The sequence below is a fragment of the Equus asinus genome, chromosome 25 (genome assembly GCF_041296235.1).
Source record: "Equus asinus isolate D_3611 breed Donkey chromosome 25, EquAss-T2T_v2, whole genome shotgun sequence".
Classification (NCBI taxonomy): Eukaryota; Metazoa; Chordata; class Mammalia; order Perissodactyla; family Equidae; genus Equus; species Equus asinus.
Window position 1 is genome coordinate 17,821,155 of NC_091814.1, and position 20,542 is coordinate 17,841,696.

At 56.2% G+C, this 20,542-nt stretch overlaps 1 protein-coding gene across 3 annotated transcripts in view; it reads left to right on the forward strand.

The window, feature by feature from the left end:
• LMNA (lamin A/C) overlaps nucleotides 1–20,542 on the forward strand; it is a 43,611-nt gene that overhangs the window by 13,953 nt on the left and 9,116 nt on the right. For 2 of the 3 annotated variants that reach the window (XM_044757756.2, XM_014836993.3), the window contains one exon: nucleotides 11,195–11,795. In XM_044757756.2, coding sequence (XP_044613691.2) covers nucleotides 11,440–11,795 — 356 coding nt within the window. In that variant the 5' untranslated portion in view covers nucleotides 11,195–11,439. Of the gene's footprint in view, nucleotides 1–11,194; nucleotides 11,796–20,542 lie in introns of those variants that run through there. The other variant, XM_070497644.1, reaches the window with a different exon arrangement.

The window sequence follows — 20,542 nt, forward strand, 5'->3', positions numbered from 1 at the left end:
AGTGGCACTTTTAGCTGAGCCCAGAGGATGAGTAGGAGTTGGTCAGAGCATAAATCATGTGCCAGGTCCAGGAAGGTTAGCTTAGAAGAAATGAGAGACGTCGGGATTGCTGGAACCTAGAGGGCAAGTGATGAGGCTGGAGGTACAAGCAAAGCCTGTGTCATGGAGGGCTTTACGAGCCAGCTCAAGGAATTTGGACTTTATCCCGAATACCGTTGGGATGCACTGTTAGTTTGAGTTTCATGTGAATGTGCCAAGGTTTACACTTTGGAAAGATGGCTGTGGTTTAGGGAGGAGAAAGGATCTGAGCAGAGGCGAGGGTGGAGGCAGGGAGACTGGGAGCCTCCTGCAGTTACTAGGCAAGGGCTGACGGTGATCAGAACCAGGGAGCTGGAGGCAGTGTGGAGAAGGAAGAGAGATTCTAGAGGTAGGATCCACAGGACTTGGGGGCTCACTGGCCAAGGGAGACAGAGGTGGTGACGCTGAGGAAGGAGCAGCAGAGTGGAGTTGGGGTGGTGCTAGGAGACATAAAGAACTCCATCTAGGACATCCAAGGAGGGACGGCAAATATGAAAGCTTGGGAATCATCCTTGGCCTGGGAATGCTTGGAGTCCTCTTCCAAGAACTCTCAGGAGTGGAAGGGCTGCTCACCCTTGGCCCAGGGCCACGCTCTCCCTTTCCCTGGCCTCTCCGGGACAGGCTGGGAATTCCTGGCCAAAAGACCCCCTGTCACGGCTGCTTGCCTGGATCTTTCCCAGCCCAGAGGGAGGGATGTGCCCATGCCCCTGCTCTAGGACACATGTTTCTCAGGAGGGAGCAGTGGAGGCAGTTGTGTTCAGGGAGCCCCACCCCTACTCCCACCTCCCAGCCTTTGGCCTCAGTTGTGGCCCTGGGGAACGGGTTCCAAGGAGGCGGCCGGGGCAAGCTCTCTGGGCCTGGGTACATAGGGAACGGGGTGTGGTGGCCACACTGCTGTTTCAGTAGTGGTGGTGTGAATGAATCCTTCTACTACCACCCTTAACTTGAGCGTGTAAGTGTTTGGAAGTCAAATTCTCCCCCACTCTGAGGTGTTCCGCAGTGGACGATCACCACGCCCTCTCTGCCCGGCCCCAGCAGCACACTTCTCCATTTCCAGAACCCCCATGGCGCCTCTCTGCCTCCTTCAGTCCACTCTTTGCCCTCCCTCATTAAACTTGTTTTCTGTGAGAATGTGATTTGAATTAACTCTTGGGAGAAAAATTACAGAAACCCGGAAAGGGGGGCCATGGGGAGGGGTCAGTGAGTCATGTTTCCATGTGTATTTTAGAACTTTCCAATGGGAGTTTGGAAAACAACACTCTTTTGGTTGCCAACTTGGACCTGGCTCTCCAGGGGTCCCTCGTTCTGTTTCTATAGGTCTTAACGCTGCACCTGGCCCACCCTTCGGGTCCGCTTTGTTTCCTGAGTCCCCTGCCCCTTCTCCCTCTGGGCGCCTCATGCTGTCCTAGGGGTCCTGACAAGTCCCTCCTGGGGTGGAGCTTCAGTCTCTCTGGTGTGATTTCACAGTGAGAGCCCTCCATCTACTCCCATTTCAGGGTGGACCCATGGGGCCTGCTGCCACTCTTGCCAACTCTCCGACCCTTGAGAACCTCCGTCAACACCAGGCAGCCTGGGCTCCAGGAACCCCCTCTCTGCCCCAGCAGCTTCCTCCTTGTGCGTGTCTCTCCCATTTCTGCACCCCAATTTCCAGAGTGCCTGTGGCCGAGGGTGAGAATCTATCAGCCCCCAGGGAGAAGCCCTGTGGAGGTGGGTAAGGAAGAGACCCTGTGTGTTCCTCCTGTGTGCTGGACACATCTTGTGACCTGGGAAGGAGTGTCAGGATCCGTACTCTGCATATGGAAACTGAGGCTCAGCCAGGGGAATGGATGGGAAGTCTGAAGATGGTGGAGGAGGGGAGGTGGGTAAGGCAGCCCATGGCCCTAGCCAACTCCTCCTTGCAGGTCCTGAGCCCTTCTACCCTCCCCGAAAGCTCCTGTCTGCTTCCTCGGGGGTCCTGGACTAGCTGTCCATTTCCCTTGTCCCCTCCCAGCTTCTGACTAACCCTTCCTGGCGGCAGTTGCATGTCCTGCCCCCACTGTGCCCATGCCAGGGACAGCCCACATCACATGGGCCACATCTGGCTCCATTTGAGCACACCCGCCCCTCCCCTCCTCTGTACCTTCCCATCTTCTTCCCAGGGGCCAGAGCAGGGAGAACCCCTGAGGACCCCCTTCCCTGGGTCCAACAGCCCCCCTCACCTGCCCCTCTACAGCCTCTAACGGAGTCATTCTTTTCCCTCCTTGCAGCTTCCTCATCCTCTCTTCCAGCCTCCATCTCCTGGACATTTTGACTCCATCTCTCAGCATCCCTTCCCTCACCATATCCCGACTCCCTGGACCACTCCCTTTCCAGCCCCCAATGAACAGTGGATTGGGAAGGGAGCATTTTGCAAAGTTGGAGCCCCCAGAGCTGTCCCAGGGTCGGGGGAAGGCCTGGCAGCGTAGGGATTAAATTCCCCCTGGCCCAGCCTTCTGGCCTGTTGCCAGCTTGGGTAGGTGGGGTGAGTAGAGGTGACCCCAAGATACGTATGCCTGGAGGGATATAGCTGAGCCTGCAGGGTGGGGATGGAGGGCTGAGGGGAGCCGTATGGCTCACTCTTTCTAAGCTGTCTTTTGTGAGGGATGGGGAGGAGCCTGGAAGGCCCTCTAGCTACTGGCCTGCCTCCTCCTTCCTCCCTGCTTAGCAACAGTCGCTGGGTAAATATTTGCCCCACCAGGATCGGGGCTGGAGTGCTGGCGTCAGCCCGGGCAGCTGCCCCTTGCCTCAATTCCTCGGCCTCTCCTCTGCCCAGCTTCCCACTCCTAGACCCCCTGGCCTAGACTCCAGATGTGATCCCTGCCCCTCCTCACCTCAAAGCTCAGTTCTTCCTCCCTCACGGTAGACTTCCTCCCCAACCTCCTCCCTTTACCTGCTCTTGTCTCTCCTGTCATCCTCTCCCCACTTACCCTCTGTGCTGACCTCTCTGGTCCATCTTCCACCCCTGATCCACTAAGATACCTGAGTGAGGCCCCACCCCTAAGCCAGACAGGTCCCCGGACTCTCCCCTACCACATCCCACTGAGAGCACAGCCTGGCTATGGCTCCTGGTACGTCGACGGTGCTCACTGAGCCCCAGGACCTCAGCTCTCTATTCCAACAGGAAGTATGCCCCAGCACCTAAGCCTTAGCTCAGCTCCCCGAAGCTCCAGGGGGAAAGGTGGGAGGGAGCATGGATGTTTTCATGGACACCCTGTCTGTACTCCATCCCCAGGCCAGGAAGCTCGGCTTCAGGAAGTCAGCACCGTTTTTACCTCCTCTGGGGGTAGGATTGAGGGGACCATGGCCAAGAGGAAACAGATGCCCCCTTGGCCCCTCCCTGGGCAGCCTGTGAGCACGCCAGCCTCAGCCTGTGCATCCTGTCCCCCTTCCCCGCCCCATCCCTCTTCCACTGCTTTCCCCATTACCTGTCACTGTGATGAGCCCCTTAGGAGTTGAGGGCCAAAGTGAGGAGGGCTCTCAGGGTGCCCTGTAAGCTTTAGACTTACTGGGCAAAGAGGGCCAATGGGGTGCTGCTCTAGGGTAGGCCTGTGGGCTGGCCTAAGGATGTTGGGAAGGGGAATCTGGGGAGTTGGACCAAGGCAAGTCTAGAAATGAGGGCATTGGCCTGCTTGATGCCCTGAGACTCCTCCCAGCTCTGAAGTTCTGGCTTCTAGGCAATGAATGATGAAGCACTGGCCCAAGGCAGTCCCTTCCCCGGCCCACAGGGCCTCCCTCCAGGAGCTCCTGATCTGGCAGAGCCTGCCCATCCACCTGCCCCACCTGGCAGCCCTGGCCACTTCTCCAGAAAGTGCTCCTTGCTCTGCCCCACCCATCAGGAAATTCCCTGCAGATTAACCACCATCCTCCTGGAGAGAGTTCACATTCCCAGTTGAGCCCCCTGGCCTGAGTGCCAGAGGGTAGATTTTAAAGGGAACCCTGAGGGGCCAGTCTGGTGGCACAGCGGTTAAGTTCGCATGTTCCACTTTGGTGGCCCGAGGTTGGCCAGTTCAGATCCCAGTGCAGACCTATGCACCGCTTGGCAAGCCATGCTGTGGCAGTCATTCCACATATAAAGTAGAGGAAGATGGGCATGGATGTTAGCTCAGGGCCAGTCTTCCTCAGCAAAAAGAAGAGGATTGGCAGCAGATGTTAGCTCAGGGCTAATCTCCCTCAAAAAAAAATAAAATAAAATAAAGGAGGAGCTTGGGGGCCGCAGGTCCTGGGGACCTGGGGACAGGGCTAACGAAGGTGAAGCTTCAGGACCTCTTAGTTGCACAGGCCATTCTAAGACCCTGAGAGGAGTCTGCCCATGTTTCCACATGGTCATATATCAGTGTAAATTTGCAAAAGATATTTTCATATTTTTTAAAGAGGGCCTCCCCACAAAAACTGGATGAACGTATAGCGAGACTAACTGTCCCGGTTTTAGCACTGAAAGTTCCTTGTCATAGGAAACTCCTCAGTGCTCTGCAAACTGGGACAGTTGGCCCCTCTAGCTTCAGGCCGCACGAACGTTTGGTCAGCACCGGGAGGAAGGGAGGGTGAAAGGGAACCCTTTTCTGCCTCACTTCCTGGAAGTGTGTAGGGGTGTGGGGCTTGGGGACCCTCTTCTCCAGCCCCAGTGTTGGAGTTGTGGCGCTTCTGTTTGTTTCCTTGGTAACAGAGAGAGGAAACCCTCATTTAGGAGGCCGGGGAGGCCCCAGCAACCGCACACACACAGACACACACAAGACTCCCAGGCAGCCGCCCACACGCAAGCGCCTGCGTCAGCACCAGCAGTCAGTGGGCCGCCTCAGGGCGGGGGCGGGGGGGCGGGACAACACTGCCAGAGCCAGTCAGACTACCAGCCCGTCTGATCTGTCCTTGGACCCGCCCGTCCACAGGGCCCCACCCCCGTCTCTGGTGCCCCGCCCCTCCCCTCCCCACCCCTACCCTCTCCTCCCTCACTCGCGCCAGGTGGGGAGGAGCCAGAGCTGGGGAATGGGGAGGGGAGAAGGAGATGTCACAGCTGAATTTCTGCCTGACTGGCTCTAGTCCGGCATGTCTTGTGACAGTATCGCGTATTGTGACAGTTCTTCGAGGCTGAGACTCACAAGGGGGACGATTACCTTGGCCTGGTTGGCTGGGGGAGGGGGTGTGGAATGTTGGAAGGCGCTCCTGGGCAGACTCTAGGATTTTGCTATTGGATGGGCCTCCTTGGGGTCTTGGCTGAAGAGGGGTGGGGTGTAGTTCACTTGCAGGCAGACGCCTGGGATTGGGGCCTGCTTCTGTCACTTGTCAGCTATGTAGCGTTGAGTATGTCTGTTAACCTGCCCACACCCCGATCTCCTCATCTGTGTGATGGGGATGACGCTGCTTGCTCTGTGCACCTCAAGGAGATTGGAGAGGGTTAAGGTAGTAATCTTGATTGTGAAAGGGTTGTTGCCAGGGACACCTGTCTTGGTGCGAGGTGTGAGGGGTTCATTCTTTACCCATTATCCAGCTGCCCCTTCCGGCCTGGCTGGAGCCGTGAGGGAAGATAAGTGGGCTCTGGCTCAGCAGCCAGCCTCCCCACATCATAGTAACATCAATGCCAGTCCCTTGAGGTGGGTTAGTCCTGTAAGATCTGTCCAGAGTGATGTTTTATCCCCTGTGGTAGCTTGAGATGGGGTCAGAGCACTATCTTGGGGGTTCTGGGCAGGCCTGGCTGTGTGACCTTGGGCAATTCTTTCCTCCTCTGGCCTCAGAAGCCCACTTGTAAAAAGAGGAGCTTATTCCACAGAGCCCCGAGGGCCTCCTCAGGCAGGGGCAAGGGATCGGCAGGGAGAGGCCCCCAAATCTCCCTACTTGAGAGATCCTGCCTCTGTTGTTTAGTATATTGGGCTTTTTGGGTGAGATTTCATCCAAATAAAGGGTCTCTGCCTTTACGGATGGCTGTCAATCACTCACTCCCAGCCTTCCGCTGCTAATGGCTGTGAGCCTTGGCCATCCTTCCTTGCTGAGTCTGGGCAGGAAGAAGGCAGTCTACTCATCTGTGCTACCTGAGGCCAATTACTCAAGCTCTCAGAGTCTTGGGTTCTTGGCATATAAAATACGGATAATAATACCTGCCTCATAAGGCTGAGGTGAAGATTAAATGGGATCACCTCCACAACAGCCCCTAGACTGGTGCCTGGTACATGGCAGCCACTTAAAGAACAGGCAAGTCCTTCCTCTGTCAAGGTTATACGAATCACCTGTGCATGAGTGACTCAGCAGTTCAACAGATGTTTTGCACCAGACCCTGTGATCAAAGGATGAATAGGACAGGGACCCTCCCTCAAGAACTCACTATGAAGGATTCCCAAGCCATGGTCTTGAATCTCCAAATTACCCCCACTCCCTAGACCTTCCTCAAAAGAATCACCCCTTCCCACTCCTATGGGGGAGCATAACTACTTCCCCAATTGTCTGGGACCCATTTGAATCCTCTCCCACTCCCACCTGTCCAGGATTATAGCCTGATGGTAAGATCTTGGCCTTCAGAGTCAGGCCAACCCGTATTAAGGTTCCAGTTCTAGGGGCCGGCCCCGTGGCTAACTGGTTAAGTTCGCACGCTGTGCTTCAGCGGCCCAGGGTTTTGCCGGTTTGAATCCTGAGTGTGGACATGGCACCACTCATCAGGTCATGCTGAGGCGGCGTCCCACGTACCACAACTAGAAGGACCCACAACTAAAATATATATAATACTATGTACTGGGGGGCTTTGGGGAGAAAAAGGAGAAATAAAATCTTAAAAAAAAAAAGAAAGATTCCAGCTCTAGGGGCCAGCCCTGGTGGCCTAACAGTTAAGTTCAGTGCACTCCACTATGGTGGCCTGAGTTCAGTTCCGGAGCACAGACTGCTCTGTTAGCGGCCATGCTGTGCTGGCAGCCTACATACTGAAAAATAGAGGAAGATTGGCATGGATGTTAGCTCAGAGTGAATCTTCCTCAGCAAAAAAAAAAAAAAAAAAAAAAAAAACCAGTCCTGCTACTAACCTTGTGTCCCTTAGTGGCTATAGGCCAGGGATGCTGTAAAACATCCCACAGGGCAGAGAACCTCCCCCACGACAAAGGATCATCTGACCCCAAATGTCAGTAGTGCCAAAGTTGAGAAACTCTGCCTTAAACGAATGCCTTAACCTCCCAGGGCTTCAGTTTCCTCATCTGTAAAACAGGGCTAATGTACCTTGTAGAGCTATTGTGTAGGTTCAACAAGGTAATGTAACTACCTAGTGCCTAATAATTGTAGGTACTCCATAAATATACCCCACGTGAGTGGTCATTAGCATGCCTCTGGAATCCCTCCTGGTTTCATGCTTCTGCTGAGCCCACTCCGTTTAGCTTGCCTCTTGCTAAGGCCAGGACCTCTGACTCCTTCCTGGCTGGTCTCAATGCCTCCCTTCTCTCCTCTTGACCCTAGCTTTATCAAGCAGCCAGAATCCTCTCCCTCAGACTCCAGCCCAGCTCCCAGTCCCCGCCTCCATCTCCCGCTTCTCCCGCCATGCCCTTCTTCCTACACTTTCCCGCCTCACCTCCAGCGGCTCCCTGCTCCCCTCAGCAGTCCAGGCTGCACACCCTCCTCAGCTCTTCCCACTTCAGCACCTCTGCACAGACTTCCTCCCGGCCCCAGTCCACCCCAGAACCTCCCATGCTTCCGCCAAAGTGGCATAAGGCAGTGAAGCAAGTCCTGGCTTTGGACCAGGCTGCTGGTCCGAGTTCTGAGCTCAGCCTCTGACTTACTGTCTATTTAGTTTAGGGAAGGTCACCCTCACGTGTTAAACAGGGAAATAATCTCCAACCTATGAGGTGGTTTTGGGGACCAAGTTGAGAATGTATGTGAAAACATACAACCACAAAGAGCATAAAAGTGTAGGTTATTCAGTTTGTTGAGCACTGTCCCGCTTTATATTTTTATTTTCATAGTGCTTACCACCTTCTAACAAACTGTAATTTTGTCTTTTGCTTATTTATTTATTTATTTTGAGGAAGATTAGCCCTGAGCTAAAATCTGCTGCCAATCCTCCTCTTTTTGCTAAGGAAGACTGGCCCTGAGCTAACATCCGTGCCCATCTTCCTCTACTTCATATGTGGGACGCCTACCACAGCATGGCTTGACAAGCGGTGCCATGTCCGCATCTGGGATCTGAACCGGCGAACCCTGGGCCATGGAAGCGGAACGTGCGCACTTAACTGCTGCGCCACCGGGCCGGCTCCCATGTCTTTTATTTATTGACTGTCTCCCTCCACTAGGATGTCAGCTCCATGAGGATAGGGATTTTGTCTGTTTTATTCACTGCTGTATCCCTAGTGTCTAGAGCAGGGCCTGGCACACAGTAGGTGTTCAAGAAACATTTGTTGGAGGAGGCCCAGGATGCTACGGGAACAGAGGAGGGCCCCTCCTCCAAGGTCATTGGTCTTCAAGACAAGTGCCCCTTCCACTGCCCAAACCACCCCTTGAACTCAACCACTCTATTCTGATATCACTCATTAATGCTCCAGCTCCCGGGCTTCTGGAATCCATCTGGAATTCATTGTCCAGTTGAGAGTCCTATGCTGCTCTTTAACCACTTGTGTTTGATTTTGCCTTTCCCTCTGTCTTGACTACCAGTGGGCAGCTCCCTTGAGAGCAAGCACGGTAGCTTGATCCCCATGTCTTTGATAGCCACTCTGCCCATGTTACAGATGAGGAAACGGACTCCCCGAGGATTCAGTATCTATCATCACACAGCAAGTGAGAGGGAGGATTGGAACCTGGTCTCCGCCCAGGCACAACTCCCCCCACCCTCACCCCCAGCAGGCTCTGCTCCTCTGGATCTGGCCTCCCCTGCTCTTTCCTGCTGCTTCTAGGACTGGTGATCTATGCCCTGGCAGGGGGAGAGTAGACAGACGGCATTTGGGGTCCAGAGTTAGGACTGAATATTCAGGATAAAGGCCCACTTTGAAGTTCAGGTTTAGGATTGAGGCCATTGTGGTGGTGGGGGAGGAGACACTTTGGAAAGAGCCTAGAGTGAAATTTAGGGTGAGATCTCCCTCCTTTCTCTTGCCTCTTTTCCACAAAGATGGGGAGGTCCGGGATAGGAAGGGTTAAGTGTGGTTTTGTTTCCCCAGCCAGGAGGGGAAGCCAGGCCAGGGGTGGGGGGAGGAGAGAAAGAAGAGAGAATGGATGGGGCAGAGGGGGGGCTCAGTGTGTGTGTGTGGGAAGAATGGGTGGGGCCGGGGAGGGCTCAGTGCCAGGGGGTGCTGAGGCAAAGGGAACAGCACCAGCCCTGTCCCTCACGTTTCACTGGCTCACCCACCCCGCCTCTGTTTCTGGTTTGGGGAACAGAAGAGGGAGACACAGAACAAGACTTTTTATTTTGTCTGGGAAGCTGAGGGTGGGTACCACGCCCTGGGGGGAGAGGGCTGCAGGGAGGAGAAGCCACATCCTGGGTCCCTCACCTGGTTGCATCCTGGATATTCTGCACACTGCCCAGTCACCCTTACAGAGATGGGAACCTAAGCATCTCCTCCCTGGGTCCCCTCCCTGAACACTCAAGAGTCCTTGCTTTAATCCCATTCCAGCCCCTTGTCCCCTCTGAGGCCTGGCTCCAGAACCCAGAACAGAGGACCTGTCCAGCTCTGCTTCTCTTGCGTATTACAGAAACCCTGATATCCTGGAGCTGTAGGAGTTAACAACATAATTTAATTTCCCAGGTTCCTCACCAGAGAATAAGCTGTGGGAGGCACAGGGGCAGGGCATGAAAGCACATGGGTTCTGGAGCCTCAGCACTGCCACCTCTTAGAGAGGATGAGGTGGCTGGAGGGGCCAGGACCAGGATTAGGGGAGGAGAGTGGAAGGCTGATCAAAGGGGTCCTTGGCGAGGCCTGAGCATGGAGGCTCCAGAGCCTGGGGTACAGAAGCCTGGGTGATCTTATTTTGTGAGAGGGCCTGGCCCCTCCCTAGAGCCAGTGGCAAAGCAGACCTGGCCAGAGAGGAATGTAGAGATAAGTAAGGGGCTGGCCTTTGTGGCCAGCAAGGGTGTGAGGTCTTTGCCGTCCCTTCCCCTACCTCTCCCTTTCTGGCTGAAGCCGGGATGGAGACCCAACATTGGCTGTCCAGCCCCCTGCCCTGCTCCCCCTTTCAGGCCCCTCTGGGAACCACAAAAATCTGGGACCTGGTGTCCTGGCAACGTGATGAATGCATGCACAGCTCTGGTATCTGTTTTAAATTATCCATTAAAATAAGTACAGTCCTGGAAAAAAATAAGTACAGTCCTGGAGTTGGCGGGGTGGGGTAAGGAGTGGAAAGGGACTGAATGGGGAGGAACGTAGGCAGCCTCTTTTCCAATTGCTTGCATCTGAAGGAAGGGGCAGAGGCTGGGGAGTGGGGGGCAGTGACCGGGGCCTTTTCTTGGCCTTCTCTGGGGTCTTGTGGCTTGTTGCTTGGGTCTAAGACCCAATGGTTGGTTTTGAAGGGAAATAAATTGGGGCAGAAGATAGGAAAAGAGGGACTCCAAACTCCTGGTCCTCACCCCAAAATTGAGGGTGTAAAGAAACTCAGGATCTAGAACTTTGCTGCAGGCCACCCCAACCCCCCAAGGAACCCAGGCATTCCTTCCCCACCCCACCCTGGCGTTCTGAGATGCAGCTTTGCATGGGCTGCCCACATGTGGAGGGGGGTAGGGGTGACTCACTATTACTATGGGGAGGAAAGGGGGAGCCAGTGGTGGAAGGAGAGTGAGTCACCCTGAGGGGCACCAGCCTCAGCCCTCCCCCTGCTTTCCTGGATCTGCCTGCCTCGCACTGTCCCCTGTTTTACACCCACTATTCCTCTTCCTCCCTGCCCTTTGCCCACTCACTCTCACCCCTCGGCTCTGCCCTCTACTCTAGAAGGCCTGAGGCAGTGGGGGCAAGCTTGAGGCTGGGATCGCTGAGCAGGCGGGAACGAAGACTCGAGGCTCGGCGAAGCCCCAGGCACGTGGGGGTGCGCGGGAGAAGGTGGGACCGGACCTTGCCACCGCTAGGCGGTCCTCTCCCCTCCTCACCACTCCCACCCCCACCCCTGTGGGTATGCGCCGGCCCCTTTAAGAGCCGTGGCCCCTCCTCCCATTCCCTAGACCTATTAGAGCCTTTGCACGGACACCGGTGACTCACAGTGTTCGCGGGAGCGCCGCATCCACGCCAGCCAGCCCAGATCCCGAGGTCCGACAGTGCCCGGCCCAGATCCCCACGCCTGCCAGGAGCAAGCCGAGAGCCAGCCGGCCGGTGCGCTCCGACCCCGAGCAGTCTCTGTCCTTTGGCCTGAGCCCCGCGCCCTTCCTGGGACCCCTGCCCCGCGGGCAGCGCTGCCACCCTGCCGGCCATGGAGACTCCGTCCCAGCGGCGCGCCACCCGCAGCGGGGCGCAGGCCAGCTCCACCCCGCTGTCGCCCACCCGTATCACCCGGCTGCAGGAGAAGGAGGACCTGCAGGAGCTCAATGACCGCTTGGCGGTCTACATCGACCGTGTGCGCTCGCTGGAGACGGAGAATGCGGGTCTGCGCCTTCGCATCACCGAGTCGGAGGAGGTGGTCAGCCGCGAGGTGTCCGGCATTAAGGCCGCCTACGAGGCCGAGCTTGGGGATGCCCGCAAGACCCTCGACTCGGTGGCCAAGGAGCGCGCCCGCCTGCAGCTGGAGCTGAGCAAAGTGCGCGAGGAGTTTAAGGAGCTCAAGGCACGGTGAGTGCGCCCAGGTGGCGAGCCGGGAGGGCAGGAAGTCCCGTTGCCCCTCCTCGGGTCCAGGCGGCTGATAACTTTGCCAGATAGTGTTCTCTCTCCTCGGAACTGCCCCCAGCAGGTGCCTGGCAGTGCCAAGAGAAATTGTCAAGACAGGACAGAGAAGGGAGGGGTCTCTGGGAGAGGTTGGGGTATATAAGGAATGGTGGGGCACTCAGGGCCGCGCAGGGGCTGATGGCAGACGCACCTTCTGTCAGAGTGGGATTTGTCAGCCATTTGGGTCCTGGGGGAGGGGCTTGGCAAAGCAGAACTGGCCCTGCCAGGTCTAAGAAATCTGGGCACCCAGGACACATTGCAGTGGGTGAAAGGGTCCTGTTAGTACTTTCTTGGCAGTCTTGGCACTATGCCACCTTTGCCAGACTGGGTCTGAACATATGACACCCACTAAGACAGAGCTCCCAGCTCTCCAGTGGTGCTGGAGAGAGGTCACCAAGACAGGGGGACATCCTTTTTCCCCTTCAGGAGCATGGCAGTGGCCCCGTTGGCATGACCCTTTCTGGGGTTCTTTCTAAGAGTTGGGAAGCTCTCCCTCACTCCCTGCATGTCTGGGACCTTCCCTGAGCTCTGACAGGCCCACCAAACAACTCCAGGAGAGTGGCTCTCCCGCAGCTCCCACAGCCCTTGGCCTGCTTGGCCCAGGAATGCAAAGGAGGGAGGGGGACGGAGGGCAGAGGCTCCCTGCTCAGGAAGTTGTGTTATGCCCAGGTCTGGCGGCTGCCCACCCTGGCCCTCTGCCTGGTGTCTTCGAGGGTTGGGGGCTCTGTTCCTGCCTGCCTCCCTCCTTGAGGTTAGCCACTTTCACTTTCCCAGCCTAGCCAAGCCGTCCTTGCTCAGGCCCATCCTCTCAGCCGCTGATGTATTTTGATCTTTGCCTTATTAAACTGCTGGAATACAGTAACATTTTTGAAATCCAGCCGTTGAAAGCTTCAGGCCCCTCCTACCTCACCCATCCCAGCCCCACCCAACCCCACCCTACCTGACTCCACCCTCTTTTTTAAAAAGGCCTTTGGAGCCTGGATGTTTATGCCCTCTTCTTCCAGCCCCCAAGAATTTAGATTCCTTCTCTGTATCCCCTTTTCTCTATGAAGACCCCAGCCAAAGGACACTAAAGGTGCCTGGAGATCCGCGGGGCGGGGAGAAACCTATGGTTTGATGTCCTCTCTCCCTTTATGTCATCTTCTCCAAACTCATGCTCTTCTCAGAATCTCCCTGTCTCTGTGCTCTTTCCACCCCTTCACTAGCCCTCAGCCCCAGGCCCGGTGGGTGTGGCATATCCATCCCCTTGGGAAGAGGAGACGGAAATTGTGTAGGGAGACGGGTTTATTTCTATTGATAAGGATCACTCCTGTCTTTTCCACTGGTGATACGAACAACTTAGTTAGCCGGACAGAAAGGAGGCAAGCTAGGGGAACTCCAGAGAATTAGTTAGTGTTCTAAACTAGTCCACTCAACTACCAAAGCCTCCCTTGCAGATCCCTGTGAAGGGCATTCTTAGCAGATCTTTTTCTGGGGAAGACATTGATCAGGGACCAGGACGAGTGGAGTCTATGGTCTCTTGCTAACCCGGCCACGCCAGTCTGTCTCCTCTGCCTCCTGGTGCAGCTGTCCAGGCCTGGGACACCAGGCGGGCGTGTGCACACGTGGGGCAGGGGCGGGGGTGGTGTGTGTACTTGTTATATTTAGCCACCTGCCTCTGCTCCCCCTCTGATCCTGGCTGGGGAGGCTGGGCTTCCGGAAAAGGGGGGTGGGTTTGCACACCTGGATCCCAGGCTGACGGGAGGTGGGGTGGAGAGAAAGGGGCTCAGATGGGGTTGTCTGTCCCCTTCTATGTCCCCAATGGGAGGAGCTAGGATTTGTTGCTCCCTTTTGTGTCGGCTGTGCTCAGGGTGAAGTGGAAAAGTGAGTAGAACAAAGTTTGGGAGAGAAGGAAGGCATTGTCCTAACTCCTCCCGCTAAAGCCAGAGAGAAGGTGTTTTCTGGTTTAATGTTTAATTAGAGCTCAGAGTTCAGGGCCAGGCTTTCGGTTGGGATGCACAGCTGTCTGTGAGATCCTGTGGCAGTCCCTGGCCCAGCCAAGTACCTTGACCACACCCAGGGGTTTGGGACACCCTCTTGTTGGGCTGGGTTATAGGCTCCAAGCAGAACTCCCCGCTCCCCTGGCCCCCCAAACACACATACATGCATTCTCTCTATTCTGGAGCCTGAAGGATTTGGACACCCAAGTGCAGGGAGACTGAGGAGGTTGAAAGCACCAGGGGAGGCCTGCCTGGGGTCCAGGCTTGGGCTGGGCCTCACCCCAGGCAGGACAGCTGGGTGGATGACTCAGAGCTGCCCCCTCCCTCCCACCCTGGTGGCTTTACAAGAGACAGCAGGAGACAGGGTGGAGACAGTAGCAGCAGATGTCTTGAAGGGACGGATGGGGGCCTGGATGTCTGCATCTTCTGCCCCCCACTCCCTACTGCATCCTGGGATCCTTTCCTGCCTCCTTCCTTAGGACCACTGGTGGTGGTCTGGAGCCAGAGCTCGGGACTGTAGTATGCACAAGTGGTTCTAGAGTTGAGTCCAGAGTTATGGGCTTGCTCTGCAGGATGGGGTCAGGGTCTGTGCCTTGCCATGCGGAACTGGTGGAGGAAGACTGAGTCAGAAGTGGGGAGATCCCAGTCCCACAAAGCAGAAGCGCCTCTTCCCCCCCCAGATGAGGCCGGGGAGCTCGACAACTTCCTGGATTGCCCGCCTAATGCAGCCCCAGTGGGGATAGGCCGGGATGTTCATTCAATAGGGGATAGGCAGGCCCAGGTTCATTCAAGCTCTCATCAGGATAAGAACAACCAAGGCCAGAGAGGTACAGAGACTTGTCCTATGTCACACAGCAGGAGAATGACAGGCCAGGACTTGAGCACAGGCCTTCTGTCTTCCAGTTGAGCGCTTGTACCGTTAAACTTCACTTCTCTAGCTTAGGGGGCAGGTAGGAGCATCCAGAGGGCAGGGTAGGGTGGCCGAGGCTCACTCCTGCAGCCTAGAGATTCTGCCCTGGGACCAGCGACACCTTAGTGCTTTGCTGTCCTGCAAGAGCCTGTTAACACTTGATCAAGAGTCTTTGCGCCAGCCTGTACCTGGAAAGGCCCAAGACTCTGCCAGGCCATGGATCATGGGGCAGGGTTCTGGGAGGCTGGTGACTCCTGTCTCAGGACTTGTCATGGTAATTGTCTACCTGGATCCAAAGGAGGCTGTGCCCTTTGGCAGATACATAAGGATAATGGAAATGGAGGCCTTTGAGGATACCTGGGCCCCAGTCCTCACCTGAGGGAGCCTCCTGGTGTTATCTCTCCTCCCCACGCCACATGCTGAAGTTCACATTCTGATTTGGAGAGAAAGAAGAACTTGCCACCACACCTGGGGGCTGAGCAGTATGTCAGGAGCCACAGAGAAACAAAAGAGACAATAATTCCTACAAGGACCCCGATTGCCTTGCCTCCCACAATTGATGGCCCTGGCGGGCACTTCCCCTGGCCTCCTGGAGTCTGAGACTTATGCTTACATGGGATATGTCCATTTCCAGTGATTCAGTAGCTCAGTGTCAGGGCTGGAGCCAGGGACAGCTGGGGGGACAGCTGGTAGGAGATGCCTTCACCTACCAACTGTGCCCTCCGCTCTCCTCCCCCTCACCTCCCTCCTCCCCAGCCCCTGACCACCTCTAGCAGCTGTGGCAGCCAAGACCAGGTCTGGCTCAGAGGCCTAGACACTAGGGCAGTTCATCCCATTGTCACTTCCTTGGGCCCCCAGCGTCCTGAAGGTGACACATGCCAAGCTCTAATATTCTTGGAGATATCTAGAGGGAGGTTCTTTAGGGAGGTTGCAGGGTCTCCTATCCCTTAATAAGAGGCAAGTTTGGTTTACTAACAAAATGACAGGTAGTGTGAGGTAGTGGTAACAGCCCTGGCCCTCGGTGTCCTTTAGTTCTCGGCTTGGTCCTATCACTAAATTGCTGTGTGACCTTGAGCAAATCATCTCCCCTCTCTGGTTTTCCCTAGCTATAAAAGAAAGGGGTTAGAGCAGAAGGTCTCCAGAGATCCCTCAGGTTCCAAAGTAGTACAATGACCCACCAAGTGAGAAAACAGTCCTCTAAAATGCCAAGCTATAAATATTAAAATCAAATATAATTAATAGCCAGTGCTACTCTCAATAGAAATATTTCCCACAAGCTGTGGAATTAGAAGTATTAACACCTGTCTCTATTTCTCAAAGAAAGTTCGCTAGAAAAGGTTAATTATTATGACATTATACTCTTGCCTTCTGCTTTGTTTTTATTGCTAGTAGGAAAGGACACTTGGTTATCAATGCCTGTCCCTTCACGACAGTGGAAAGGGCTGTGCTGTGCAGAAGGAGGGGAGAGTCCCACTGACCTGTGTTGGGGGTAGAAGGGAGGCCCTGGAAAGGCAGGACTATTCCCTTAGAGCTGGCCAGGATTAGACAGCGTGTGCCTGGAGCCAGAGGGAGGAGCAGGGTGACCTTGAACTGCGCCCATTCTGGCTCCCCCAACCTGAGGTTGGGCTGTGAGGAAGTCTTGCCCCTTAACAGTCCCTTAAGGAAGGGGACAGAATCTAGGAGGGAGGTGGGGTTGTCGGGGAGGGGGAGGGGGTGCTCCCTGTCCCTTTGTGGGAGAGGAAGCCTGAATCCTGCCTGTCGAAGCCAGGAATAATTCTGGCTGGGATCCCAGTCCCGGCAGAGGAGCTGAGTCACGCTAGAGGGCAGAGTGGAGAGTGGACAGGAGACCCCGAGCTTGTCCAGTCAGAGAAGAAAAGGCTGAAGGGTGGCCTTTTATTGAGAACTACCATGGGTGTTCTTAGTAGCGGCAAGAAGGATGAGGGTGTGAATCATATGGGGGACGAATGGGGGGGGGCACAGGACACATGAGTCCCTTTAGGACTGGCTCAGGGGAGCTAGAGACCCTTCATATCAAGGGGTCTGGTTTCTGGGCAGTTGAGTGGAGGCTGTTTGGGATTGCCAGGGCTCCCCCTTCCTCCCGGAGCTCCAACGCTGCCCCCCTCTGCCGGCTGGGAGAGAGAGTTGCATCTTCCTAGGCTGGAGCTGGAATGCAGTGGGACCAGAACTCCTAGGTCCTCCCCCACTACCTTTCCTGGTCGTGGGGTGCGGCTCCAACCCCCTCCTGCTGTTGTCAGAGTTAATAGCCATGAACCACCAGATGGAGGGTTAATATGTCCTAAGAAGAGACTTTGTGTTGGCTTGTTGTGAGGATCCCCTAAATGTCCCTCCTTTTGGCCAGTGGCCTCCCTCCTTCCCCTTCCCAGAACATTCTACCTCTTCCTAGGCCATCCCTCACCCTCCACGCCTCCATTTCTTTTCGTCTGTTCCCAGGCTTCACTCCTGCATTTTTGTGACAACACAGGAATGAATTCTGGAGAGACAGGCCAAGAAGAAGGAAAGTGGAGTTTGGCAGGGGACCTTGAGGGAGCGGTTGGTCAGGAAGCCAGCCGCCTGTTATCCGGGACCCCAGTGCCCTGGCCTGTGGCGGCAGGCTTCTCCTGCCTCTGTACAATGCCACGTTGATACGCCCAGCAGCTGTGACTCAGGCCTGGGGCCCTGCCAGGCCCAGCGCTCTGCTGGAGTTACGTCTGAACATGTCAACAGGCCTCCTGTCCCCCATCTCAGCACCAGTTCCCCCACCCCAATCCTCCCTCTGCCTGGAATTAAGACCTACCTTTGTCTGGGGGGGAGGACCGCTGGGAGGGAGCTTGGCGGCTCTGGAAGGGGATCTAAGGGACCTCAGACCCTGGGCATATGTGGTGGGTGTCATGCCCAAGAGAGGCATGCGGAAGCAGAGCCCTGCCTGCAGCGGCTGTATGTGCCTGTGTGGGGAGGTTGGGGGTGAGGGGTCCACACTGGGGGACCTACCATGTGCTTTCCGCGTGTAAGACATTCAGAACGTCACAGGGTGGGGTTTGAGGAAGGCTCAAGGGGCTTCTAAGTCCCTGGAATACCTGCCCCCTCAGTTCCTCTCTTCAAGGTCTCCTTTCCAGAGACGGATGGTGCCTCGAATGCCAGAATGGGGAAGCTAGATGTCCCAGGCTTCCCGCATCCTGCCCTTACCTGAGAGTGATGGCAGCCCCACAGACCAGCCCAGAAACCAAGCACTGGTTACTTTCGGGGGTGGGGGAAGTCAAACCTCATGGCTTCCACCCAGGGTGGGAGTAGTGATGTTTGAGGGCTGTTTCACTAGGTCTCTGTGTCTTTCCTGACTGGGGTGTCTCCCAGCAAGCGAGGCAGAGGTAGAGCCGTCTCCCAGGCTTTCTTCCTGGGTGTCTCTGTGCTGCTTTCTGCACCCGCTGCATGCACAATGCCATTTTCTGTGTTCTGTCCCTGTCTGCTGTGTGTCCTCAGATGACCAGGGGCAGGTTTTCAGTGTCTGCGCCTGCCCTTCTCCAGGCCTTGGTATTCCCATCTGTAAAAGTACGGGATTTGGACCAGGAGGAGGTCCCTCTAGCAGCCTTGGGCATATGAACCTCCTAGTCTCAGGGCATTCGGGGGACATAGAGAAAAAGCCACCAAGACACTTGCAACATAAGTGGAAAGAGAACAAGCCAGCAGGTGAAACAATGGCTGAAGGCAGCAGGGAAGGGCTGAGGTGGGGCTCAAGCGAGGTGGGGGGTGGATTTGGATGGATGGAGGGAGGGAGGGAAGGAGGATATATTACACAGGGAGGAGTTGCTGGAACAAAAAGAAGGGTGGTAGGAACGTGCAGGCTGGCTTGGGGTAGCCGCAGGAGACGCCCCACCGCCCGCCCGGAAGTCAGCCTGGGCAGAGGTCTAGCCTCCTGGGACTGTCGCCAAGCCAGGAGGGCAGGGACTCCCTGCTCCCCACTCCACCCTGCCCTGCCCTGCCCAGCCACAGGGGGCGCTCTTTCCTGTGAGGCAGGAAATGCCCCCGGGGGCTTAGAGACCTTTGCTGCCCTGTCTCCCCTCCCCCTCCCAGGGTCTCGCCCAGCGATGGGGAACTCCGTGAGCTGGTGAGGCTGAGGGGCTGAGCCACTAAGGGGTGGCCAGCAAGGGGACTTGGGCGGGCTGAGGGAACCCCTGCAGGGCTAGGCTAGCTCCTCAAGTGCCCCCTTGACCATCTTCCCCTCCTACTTCTTATTTTTAGCTCCAGCCTGATGTCTCTGCTGCCGTTGTCTCTTCCTCAGCCTGGGGGAGGAAATGGGGGCCTCTCCCTCTGGGCCTAGCAAGTTGCCCCCCACAATGGGGCCCAAAACGGCCTGAGGCCAGCCCTGGTTTCCATATCTGGCATCGGAGCTGGGCTGAGGAGGGTGACTCAGCGGGTGGGTCAGCGCCTGGCCCAGTGCCCACCCAGCCCCTTTTCTGTGCCGGGCCCCTATCTTCCCCCGAAAGCAACGCCCAGAGTCCTGGCCTGCAGTGGCCCTGGAGCAGGGCTTCTCTCACCCGCCAGCCTCAGCCTAACACTGCCAGTCTTGGGCCAGGCCAGCCAGCTCCCAGCTCTCATTTCTACTGACTCTTTTCCTCTCTGCTGCCCTGCCCTCCCCCACCCCACTCTCTTCCCTCCTTCTGAAATCAGATTTGCCAGCTGTGGGGAGAGTTAGAAACAGGATGCCCAGCCCCTGTGGCCTTACGAGGCCGCTGGGATGGAGCCGTTCCTGTGCTTGAGGAACCTGGCAGATGCAAGGGAGAGAGCTGGCCCCCACTGGCGTGGCACGGGCTGGGGCAGGACATGGGCAAAGCCAGGGTCTCCCCTGTGAGCACTAGAGGATTTCCCGACCCCTGCCCGGGAATTGTCTGCCTGAGGATGAGTCACCTGCTGAACCCCTGGTTCCCACCCTTCCCAGCTCCCCTTGCCTGCCCCACCCTGTCCATCCTGCCAACCCAGTGTGGGATGGTAGTCGGCACGTGCCCAGCTTTCCTACTGCCAACCCCCAATGGACTTGGGCACGGGCAGCACCAGTACCCTCGGGCTGAACGCCTGGCCAGTGCGGGCTGGGGTCCTAGCTAGGTCTGAAGACCCCCAACTAGGGAGGAAATGGCTTTTGGAGCTGGTGGGCAGGCAAGGCTGGGGAGGAGGTAGGAGAAGTGCTGGGCTCTGCAACCACCCCCCCCCCCACCCCCTACCCCCGGCCATTTCTTGGGTTATGCGTGTGGCTTCCTGGCCACAGAGCTCCTGAGGTCTGAGTCATGAGCCCATGGGTGATATTGGCCTCTTCCCCACATATGGGAGCTCCCTGCCTGACAGAAAACCACAGAGGCTCTTCTCGCTTCCCCCTCTTTGCTCGTGGTTTCCCTCATCTGCAGGGTGTGTCTCTGTCCTTTAATCGCATCTCTTTCCAGCGCTAATCAAAGCCTCTAGGAAGGAAAGGGAAATAGCCCCTTTTATTTCTTTGGAGGCCATGATAGCGGGGCAGGTGCTGAAGCAGGAGAGCACTGCCACCAGCTTGGCTACGGACCTGCTGCGGGACCCTGGACGTAGCTCTAGACGCCTCATTCTCCTCAATCATGTATAATAGCACCTGTCTCATAGGCAAGCTGTGAAGATTAAGTGAGTTAACATGGTAATGTTTAGAGCAGTGCCTGGTACATAATCAGCTCTATGTAAGTGTTTGCTGTCATTATAGTATTATTATTATTATTATCACCACCCCACCTTTGAGAGCAGTAGGAAGTGAAGAG